This window comes from Aquarana catesbeiana, linkage group LG06 (genome assembly GCF_042186555.1).
Source record: "Aquarana catesbeiana isolate 2022-GZ linkage group LG06, ASM4218655v1, whole genome shotgun sequence".
Taxonomy (NCBI): Eukaryota; Metazoa; Chordata; class Amphibia; order Anura; family Ranidae; genus Aquarana; species Aquarana catesbeiana.
The window spans coordinates 3,577,481-3,588,302 of NC_133329.1; the positions used below are offsets into that span (position 1 = coordinate 3,577,481).

Here is a 10,822-nt window from a genome sequence, read left to right on the forward strand (position 1 = left end):
TACTATGTCCCAAAAAATCACTATAATAATAATAATAATAATAATAATTTCAACAACAACTACATACTATATCCCCAAACAATCACTAAAATAATAATAATAATAATAATAATAATAACAATAACAACTACATACTATATCCAAAATAATCACAAAAATATGACCGAATAATAATAATAATAATAATAATAATAATAATAATATTAATATCAACAACAACTACATACTATATCCAAAATAATCACTAAAATATGACCCGACACCCCAATAATAAAACATTAGGAAAGTTGTAGAGATGAGGGGAGTTCTGGAAATCTTTTCCTCTTCAATAAATCTTCCTTAGAACTTGGGGGGGGGGATCTGGTTCCCTAAAAATCCATTTCCCGATCTCCAGACAATAAAATCCCGGGAGATAGATCCACCAATCTTTATGTTTCTCATTTATCTTTGGATAATCCAAATGTGGGTCTGTCCAGAAATTCACAATCATCTGGTTAGTCAATACAGGAAAACGTCCTTCAGGCTCGGTTCACATTACTGCAACCTGGAAGTTGCCCGACTTACAGTGTGACTTTGCCAGGTGACTTTCTGGTGACTTGAGTGCTACTTTGATGGAACTTGATGTGACAGGGAGGGGCTACACCCCAAGGAGGGTCTGGGTAATCTGCCTGTAAAGTTGGATCCAAATCACAGCAATATAGACGAGGATCCGATTCGGAGGTGACTTCTATTAAAGTCTGTGGGCAGAAGTCAGATAGAAGTCACCTTGAAGTAGTACCGGAACCTTTTCCAAAGTCGGAGCGACTTCAGTAGCGCTAACTAAGACAGTTCTCATTGACTAACATGGGATTTCACGTGTCATACCACTTGGGGTCTCACGAGTCGGATCCCAAGTCGCGGCCGTGTGAACCGAGCCTTGGGTACATCATATATATGAAATCTGAATCAGAATAAATTCAGTGAGCTCCCATAATAAATCCACAAACTCCCTCTGTCTGTACAGGAGACATCATGATTGGTGAGGAAGCGATCAAACCACCTGAAAGGAGATTGGTCTGGGTTGGGAGGTTTGTTGTCAGTCAATGTTTGCCACAACCCCCAATCAGTTCTGATCATTGGGATCCAAGGGAGCAGAGGCGGCTCTATAATTAGGCAAGTTAGGCGGTCGCCTAAGGCCTCGCCCTCACAGGGGCCTCGCGGCCGCCTAATTTGCCTGTTGCAGTATTTAACAGTGGTGGTTTCCCTGTCTGTTATGCCACAAAGTCACCAGCTCTGCAGCGATCTACCCGTCAATCACAGGCAGCTGACGGGTAGATTGAGTATCGGCCGACATGCAGAGTAGCGCGGGAAGCGGCTGTAGTCCTTACTGTCCTCTCTCATGTCGCGCTGCTCCCCGGTGGCCCCTCCCCTCCTCTCCTCCTGTCCATTCCAGGTGATGTCACAAGCATACAACGAGAGGAGAGGAGGGGAGGGGCCGTCGGGGAGCAGCGCGACATGAGAGAGGACAGTAAGGACTTATTATAATACAGCCGCTTCCCGCGCTACTCTGCATTTAAAGGAAACTGAAAGGAAAGTGTACCCTGCTGTGCCCAGTATTCTGACGTACACCATACCCTATGCCCAGTACCCTGATGTGCCCTGTACCCTGTGCCCTGCCATGTCCAGTACCCTGATGTGCCCTGTACCCTGTGCCCTGCCATGTCCAGTACCCTGATGTGCCCTGTACCCTGTGCCCTGCCATGTCCAGTACCCTGATGTGCCCTGTGCCCTGCCATGTCCAGTACCCTGATGTGCCCCATACCCTGTGCCCAGTACCCTGATGTGCCCTGTACCCTGTGCCCTGCCATGTCCAGTACCCTGATGTGCCCCATACCCTGTGCCCAGTACCCTGATGTGCCCTGTACCCTGCCATGTCCAGTACCCTGACGTGCCCCATACCCTGTGCCCAGTACCATGATGTGCCCAGTGCCCTGATGTTTCCAGTACCCTGATGTGACCAGTACCCTGATGTGTCCAGTACCCTGATGTGTCCAGTACCCTGATGTGCCCTGTACCCTGATTTGTCCAGTACCCTGATGTGCCCTGTACCCTGATGTGTCCAGTACCCTGATGTGCCCAGTACCCTGATGTGTCCAGTACCCTGATGTGCTCTTTACCCTGTGCCCTGCCATGTCCAGTACCCTTATGTGCCCCATACCCTGTGCCCAGTACCCTAATGTGCCCAGTACCCTGATGTGCCCTGTACCCTGATGTGCCCTGTACCCTGATGTGTCCAGTACCCTGATGTGCCCAGTACCCTGATGTGCACAGTACCCTGTACCCTGTGCCCTGCCATGTCCAGTACCCTTATGTGTCCCATACCCTGTGCCCAGTACCCTGATGTGCCCAGTACCCTGATGTGCCCAGTACCCTGATGTGCCCTGTACCCTGATGTGTCCAGTACCCTGATGTGCCCAGTACCCTGATGTGTCCAGTACCCTGATGTGCCCTGTGCCCTGCCATGTCCAGTACCCTGATGTGCCCCAAACCCTGTGCCCAGTACCCCGATGTGCCCAGTACCCTGATGTGCCCTGTACCCTGCCATGTCCAGTACCCTAATGTGCCCCATACCCTGTGCCCAGTACCCTGATGTGCTCTGCTGTGCCCAGTGCCACATACCCTGTGCCAGTACCCTGATGTGTCCTGCTGTGACCCATACCCTGATGTGACCAATACCCTGCAACCTGCTGTGCCCCATACCCTGTGCCCTGTATCCTGATGTGCCCAGTACCCTGCTGTGCCCTGTACCATGCACCCTACTGTGCCCTGTACCATGTACCCTGCTGTGCCCTGTACCACGCTGTGTGCCCTGCACCCTGCTGTGCGCCCCATGGCCTGCTGTGTGCCTTCTGATAAGCCTTGCTGTGTACCCCATGTTATGCCGCTTGCCCCATGGTGTGCGCCATGCCCAGCCGTGAGCCCCTTAAAGTGCCCCATGTTCTGCTGTGAGCCCCATGATGTACCTCATGTTTTGCTGTGTGCCCTGTGATGTGTCCCATGCCCTGCTGTTTGTCCTATGCCCTGCTGTGAGACCCATGATGTGCCCCATGTTCTGCTGTGTGTCCCATGATGTTTTCAAGGTTCTGCTGTGTGCCCCATGATGTGCCCAGTGTTCTGCTGTGTGCCCCATTATGTGCCCCATGTTCTGCTGGGTGCCCCATGATGTGCCCCATGTTCTGCTGTGTGCTCCATGATGTGCCCCATATTTTGCTGTGTGCCCAATGATGTGCCCGATGTGCTGCTGTGTGCCCCATGTTCTGTGTGCCCAATGATATGCCCGATGTGCTGCTGTGTGCCCCATGTTCTGTGTGCCCCATGATGTGCCCAATGTTCTCCTGTGTGCCCCATGTTCTGCTGTGTGCTCCATGATGTGCCCAATGTTCTGCAGTGTACCCCATGTTCTGCTGTGTGCCCCATGTTCTGCTGTGTGCCCCATAATGTCCCCTGCTGCCCCCTACGTATTGTCTCCTGACCTCCTGTGCTCTGCCCTGCTGTCCCCTGTACACTGCTTATCTCAAGTTAAACCCAGAACTGAGCGTCTGTGGGAAAAAAAAAGCACAAGTTTCACATAAAATAGGTAAGCTCTAAGATTTGTTTCTATTTTTTAAAGGGGTTGTAAACCCTCATGTTTTTTCACCTTAATGCATCCTATGCATTAGTGTGAAAAAACTTCTGTCACTCAGCAGCCCCCCCATTTTACAGCCCAGCCATTGGCTCCCGCTGCTGTCAATCAAATCCAATGACGTAGGGGGCGGGGCTGAGTCCGGAATTCTGTGTCTTTGGACGCAAATGCTGGAAAAGGGAACGCGCCCGCAAGGTAACCCCCAGGGAGAGCACTTCTCCTAGGTGGTTTCCCAATGCGGGGAGGAGCCGCGAACGGCGTTAGGGGACCCCAGAAGAGGATGTTTGTTCAAAAAACAAACTGCACAGTGGAGGTAAGAATATGTTTGTTATTTTTTTTTTTTTTTTAAACAGGAGTTTACAACCCCTTTAATGCTATTTTTTTAAATGTTTTTATATCACAGCTCGCTGATCATGCCAATTTTCCGTGAGCTGTAGACCTGAACACTACAGGTTACAGCACACCTAAATTGTTAACCCCGCCTGAACTCCCAATGATTGCCTTACCCATGCCCCAGTTCATTTTTAGTATTTTTCCCATTATGGGAGTGAGTGGGGCCTCATGTCCAAGTTTTGCCTAAGGCCTCTCAAAGCCTAGAGCCGCCTCTGCAAGGGAGGTCCTCTTTACTGAGAGACAAGGGAATTATGGGATGAGATGTGGAGATCTTGTATCTAATGAAGTACTGAATTTTACTCTCAGGTCCCGCACTAGAAAGTAAAGTATTTCCTTCTCATATCATTTATGTAACATAGTGGATATAGAAGGAAATATAATGTCAATGACATCCTGTGCTTACTAAAGATTTATATAACACTCTGACTAGTGATGGGAGAACCAGCTGGGCAGGAGATCTGTGTTCCTCAAGGGGACATTGGCAGAGGGGAACTGATAAGGTCCCCCTCCATAAATGATGCACCCAAACGGGGCTGTAGGGGATGGGACAATCACATTCAATTGCCTATATATTAGAATCCAATATGTCAGTCAAGTCTTCAGACGTGGACCACAGCATACAGAGAGCCCTTAACCCTAAATTGTGGACTACCTAAGATATAAGCCCTCAATTAACCACAAGACACCATCAGATTCCCTGGCAAGCTTCATAGGGGTTTTAGCTTATATGCAGTCCTTCCTCATGGATAATCACTCCAGACACACTCGCAATTCCATGCATATCAGAAAAAAGAAACAGAACCCCCTCATGGCGTGATATTAAAAGGCACATCAACATTTATTTAAAAACTCCAGAATACTCACAATATACACAATCAAAAAGAGCGTGTCATCAAAGCATGAAAAGCTTGAAACCAACCTAGATGGCCGCGATCTTCGTGCGTTGTGATGTCACGCGTGTCGTAGCTCCACCGTACGCGTTTCATCATCATAAGACGTCATCAGGCCCCCAACCAAAATGCGTAGGGTGGAGCTGCAGCTGTCACGCATGTCGTTGCTCCACCGTACGCATTTCATTATAAGACGTCATCAGGCCCCCAACAAAATGCGTAGGGTGGAGCTACGACGCGTGATGTCAGAACGCGACAGGGCCGCGGCCATTTTGCTGGTTTGAAACTTTTCAGGCTTTGATGACATGCGCTGTTATTTTTCTGATATGCACTGAATGGCGAGTGATTCTGGAGTGATTATCCATGAGGAAGGGCTACATATAAGCCCTATGAAGCTTGGCAGAAATCTGATGGTGTCTTGTGGTTAATAGAGCGCTGTTTGACCCCTTATCTTATACTACACCATGAGGGGGTTCTGTTTTTTTTTTTTCTGATATGCATGAAACGGCGATCAGATTTTTGGAGTGATTATGCATGAGGAAGGACTACATACAGGCCAAAACCCCTATGAAGCTTGCTGGGAATCTGATGGTGTCCTGTGGTTAGTTGAGCGCTGTTTGACCACATACATCTTAGGTGGTCCACCATTTAGGGTAAAAGGCTCTGTCTGCTGTGGTGCAGGTGGAGGACTACTCCTCTCTTACTATTTTCTTGAGATTTTATATAGACACCCGAGGTGCCTTCCATGTTCCTAGCTTGATTGGACTCTGTATGGACTCTTGTGAAGGACTTTGATCACATATATAAAGAAGCGCCTCATTTTATCTTACTTATTGATGTTTGTTACCTGCAAATTGTGCTAGCTGCTTTTATTATGTGTATTTCTTTGATACCCAAAGCGCAGGTTCATCTATCTACATTTGTAAGTCTTTAGACGTATGCCCTATGAGAGCGTTCTCCAGACACTCTCTTACATCATGAAGATATAATTAGCAAGGTGTTTAAATACAATAATCAACATCACCCTTTTGAATTTTCTTATGTAAAATGGAAATAATCATGGATTTTTCACACATTGATGAAACGGTCCATGACAATCTCTTCCCCATAAGATTAAAATATTCTTAAATCTAACAGAGTGAAGAGTGAAAAATGAAGAAAAAGAGCTAGGTAGAGGTTCTTCTCAAAGGGAAAATGGTTTGGCGAAAGGAAATAATAAAGAAAATAAATAAAAGAGAGATAAAAGGTATCTAGGTAGATGGTCTGTATCTTATCTTTGGATTCCCCTGGATTGAGATGAGGGCTAGAGCAGAAGGGTAGCTGGTAACGATTATGAAAATAAATATTCTTACAATCATTCCTAAGTACGGGGAGAACATGATCATGCTAAAGACAGCCAGATAGAGAGCCAAGCAAAGGCAGACCTGGAGGATCATGGTCCTGACTGCTCGGAGATGACCCTCCAGTTGTGGAGATGAGCTGAACTGAGATGAATTGTGACGGATCTGGTGGACGTGACTCAGGAGAGACCTCACACTGAGCCCAATGCAGATGAAGCTCAGAAGAAATGGGAGAAGAGAACCAAAAAACATACTGAGGGGAACGTATCGGACATCAATTTCAATGGAATGGCGATTTGATGATGGATCATTGGTCGTGTTATGATAATGAAAATCTAAGGTCCAAGGAAGTGGAAGAGTTATGAAGATTGATCCCACGAAGGAGACTATGAGTATCTGTGTGATATAAGAGGACAATCTTCTCTGTAACTGAAGGAAAATGCGGTGGGAACACTTGACCAGTTTCAGGCAGTAGTAGATGGAAAGCCAAGCCGTGTTCCATACGCTCTCATACGTAATAAAAATATAAAAAGCAAAGGCGAGTAGATTTTGTCTTTTGTCATGCGATGAGGAAGACCCAAAAAAGAATATCAGATTATCAACGGTGCAAGAACATTGGTAAACGATCCCGGTGAGAGCTGACAAGAGGGCAATTCTGTCGGCCACATTGAAGCCTTTTTTCTTCCTCCATTCCCGGACGTACACAGCCACTATGTAGGAATTCAGAGTCAGACCTGACACCACGTTAAGGAAAATGGTGACAAGTCTAATTATATCTGAGACCAGCCACATTCTTGCCGTGTTTGCTGTCAGAGAGGTTCTGCTGTTAGGCGGTGCAGATCAGTGTCAATGGATGAAATTAACGATTGGCTGGATGAAATAAATGCTTACACTGATATAGTACAGAGAGATGAAAAGAGAGATATGCAAATGTCCATAATGGATTTAATAGCTACCTTTGTTTGTGTAGTAAGGTAAAAAGGAATTTGAGACCATAGAGACATATTACAAGAACCGTCTGAAAACCGGAATATTATTTTTCATTGAGCACAGTGTTTTTTTTATTTTTTTTTTAATATTCTTTTATTTTGAACTAAATTTATTTTGAGAAGTTTTGAGTATGTCTTTCACAGGGCAGTTGGTAGCAACCGCTTGCCTCCACCTGGAAGCCCATACTCTATTAATATTGGGGGGGGGGGGGGGTAGAAGAGCCCAATCACCATCAATGATGAGTCTGAGTGCTTTGGGAGAGGTGCCCCCTTTTTATTACCTCTCCCATGGAGGGAATACAGGGTACAATTAGCATGACAGAAGGGCTACCATGCGTGACCATCTTTTAGGTTTGGGGATACTCTATCATGTTATGCCAAGAGAACTATTTATTAAGGGTTAAGGGGGATCATTACTCACATCTTAGGAGACCAAACCGATAACTTCAGGGTTCACGATTTGCCCCACCTTACCCCTGCAGCACTTAATGAGCTCTTTGAGTTGGAAGTCTGAGAGTAGGCCCCAATCTCTGCAAGCATCAACTAGTCTTTTCTCATGTGTCCCATCGTCAGCTCAGGAAGTTTCTAATCTCAGCTTCTTCCAGGAGTCCATTACACATGTCTATTCACCAAAGCACCAAACTGGAAGGATGAATGACCCTTTCTCAGTGTAGCCATCTCCTGGTGGCTTCCATAAACAGTAATTTCCTCAGATTAAAAATAACGGACTTCAATTAGTTCAGACTTTGTTATCTTGAAACATCCTTAATGGTCTCCCAGAGTCTGGTATGGTCATGCTAAATACCAGGAATCGGGGGAGAGAAGGAATAAAGAGGGGAATTCCAAAAAATGCTCATCTGGCAGATACTGTTGTTTCTTACCACTCCAGAATATAAGGTATCACTCTCACTGGATCCTCTTCACTCGCCAACTGGTGGCCTTTCCCAAAGCCCCCCAATGCAGCTCCTAAAAAAATTGTAAGAAGTAATAAAAAAAATTATGAGTAAAAAAACTATTGACACCAACCTCTGCCCTACTGATAGCAGCCTCTGCCCTACTGACAGCAACCTCTGCCCTACTGACAGCAACCTCTGCCCTACTGACAGCAACCTCTTCCCTACTGACAGCAACCTCTGCCCTACTGACACCGACCTCTGCCCTACTGACAGCAACCTCTTCCCTACTGACAGCAACCTCTGCCCTACTGACAGCAACCTCTTCCCTACTGACAGCAACCTCTACCCTACAGACAGCAACCTCTGCCCTACTGACAGCAACCTCTACCCTACTGACAGCAACCTCTGTCCTACTGATAGCAACCTCTGCCCTACTGACAGCAACCTCTGCCCTACTGATAGCAACCTCTGCCCTACTGACAGTGACCTCTGTCCTACTGACAGCAACCTCTTCCCTACTGACAGCAACCTCTGCCCTACTGATAGCAACCTCTGCCCTACTGACAGCAACCTCTGCCCTACTGACAGCGACCTCTGCCCTACTGATAGCAACCTCTGCCCTACTGACAGCAACCTCTGCCCTACTGACAGCGACCTCTGCCCTACTGACACCGACCTCTGCCCTACTGATGCCAACCTCTGCCCTACTGACAGCGACCTCTGCCCTACTGACAGTGACCTCTGCCCTACTGACGCCAACCTCTGCCCTACTGATGCCAACCTCTGCCCTACTGACAGTGACCTCTGCCCTACTGACAGTGACCTCTACCCTACTGACAGCAACCTCTGCTCTACTGATGCCAACCTCTGCCCTACTGACAGCGACCTCTGCCCTACTGACAGTGACCTCTACCCTACTGACAGCAACCTCTGCCCTACTGACACCGACCTCTGCCCTACTGACACCGACCTCTGCCCTACTGATGCCAACCTCTGCCCTACTGACAGCGACCTCTGCCCTACTGACGCCAACCTCTGCCCTACTGACAGTGACCTCTACCCTACTGACAGCAACCTCTGCTCTACTGATGCCAACCTCTGCCCTACTGACAGCAACCTCTGCCCTACTGACAGCAACCTCTTCCCTACTGACAGCAACCTCTGCCCTACTGACAGTGACCTCTGCCCTACTGACACCGACCTCTGCCCTACTGATGCCAACCTCTGCCCTACTGACAGCGACCTCTGCCCTACTGACAGCAACCCCTACCCTATTGACAGCAACCTCTGCCCTACTGACAGCAACCTCTACCCTACTGACAGCAACCTCTGCCCTACTGACAGCAACCTCTGCCCTACTGACAGCAACCTCTACCCTACTGACAGCGACCTCTACCCTACTGACAGCAACCTCTGTCCTACTGACAGCAACCTCTGCCCTACTGACAGTGACCTCTGCCCTACTGACAGCGACCTCTACCCTACTAACAGTGACCTATACCCTACTGACAGCAACCTCTACCCTACTAACAGTGATCTCTACCCTACTGACAGCAACCTCTGCCCTACTGACAGTGACCTCTACCCTACTAACAGCGACCTCTACCCTACTGACAGCAACCTCTGCCCTACTGACAGTGACCTCTACCCTACTAACAGTGACCTCTGCCCTACTGACAGCGACCTCTACCCTACTGACAGCTACCTCTGCCCTACTGACAGTGACCTCTGCCCTACTGACAGTGACTTCTGCCCTACTGATGCCAACCTCTGCCCTACTGACAGCAACCTCTGCCCTACTAACAGTGACCTCTGCCCTACTGACAGCGACCTCTACCCTACTGACAGCAACCTCTGCCCTACTGACAGCGACTTCTGCCCTACTGATGCCAACCTCTGCCCTACTGACAGCAACCTCTGCCCTACTAACAGTGACCTCTGCCCTACTGACAGCGACCTCTACCCTACTGACAGCAACCTCTGCCCTACTGACAGCGACTTCTGCCCTACTGATGCCAACCTCTGCCCTACTGACAGCGACTTCTGCCCTACTGATGCCAACCTCTGCCCTACTAACAGTGACCTCTGCCCTACTGACAGCGACCTCTACCCTACTGACAGCTACCTCTGCCCTACTGACAGTGACCTCTGCCCTACTGACAGCGACTTCTGCCCTACTGATGCCAACCTCTGCCCTACTGACAGCGACTTCTGCCCTACTGATGCCAACCTCTGCCCTACTGACAGCGACCTCTGCCCTACTGACGCCATCCACTGCTCTACTAACACCATCCATATTTTTAATACATTTGGGGTGCACACCCTAAAGCAATAGGCTGGGCACACCTATGATCACAACACAGTGAAGAACAACACATAACTGCAGGAAACATATTTACGGTAATAACAATAGCATTTCAAACAGCATAATCATAGTATTTGCAGGAAGCTGTCAATGTTTGAATTGTATTGGGCAGTAGACCTCACTGTCCTCCACAAAATCATCTTCAAAGCTGTCATTTTCTGATCGGGGTCCTGAGACCTTGGGTGGTTGAGGGTCAACTGGGTCAGCTTAACTCTCTTCACCCAGGCTGCTGGCTGTACCCTCAGAAGAGTTCAAGAAATCAGCAGGACCAGCAGCCTCCAGGGGGTG

General features: G+C 48.2%; 1 protein-coding gene across 1 annotated transcript; it reads right to left on the bottom strand.

The window, feature by feature from the left end:
* Nucleotides 1-6,194: 6,194 nt before the first annotated feature.
* LOC141147380 (taste receptor type 2 member 9-like) lies at nucleotides 6,195-7,076 on the bottom strand. Its single transcript, XM_073634612.1, has one exon. The coding sequence runs from the start codon at nucleotides 7,074-7,076 to the stop codon at nucleotides 6,195-6,197; it is 882 nt and encodes a 293-aa protein (XP_073490713.1).
* Nucleotides 7,077-10,822: the final 3,746 nt, after the last annotated feature.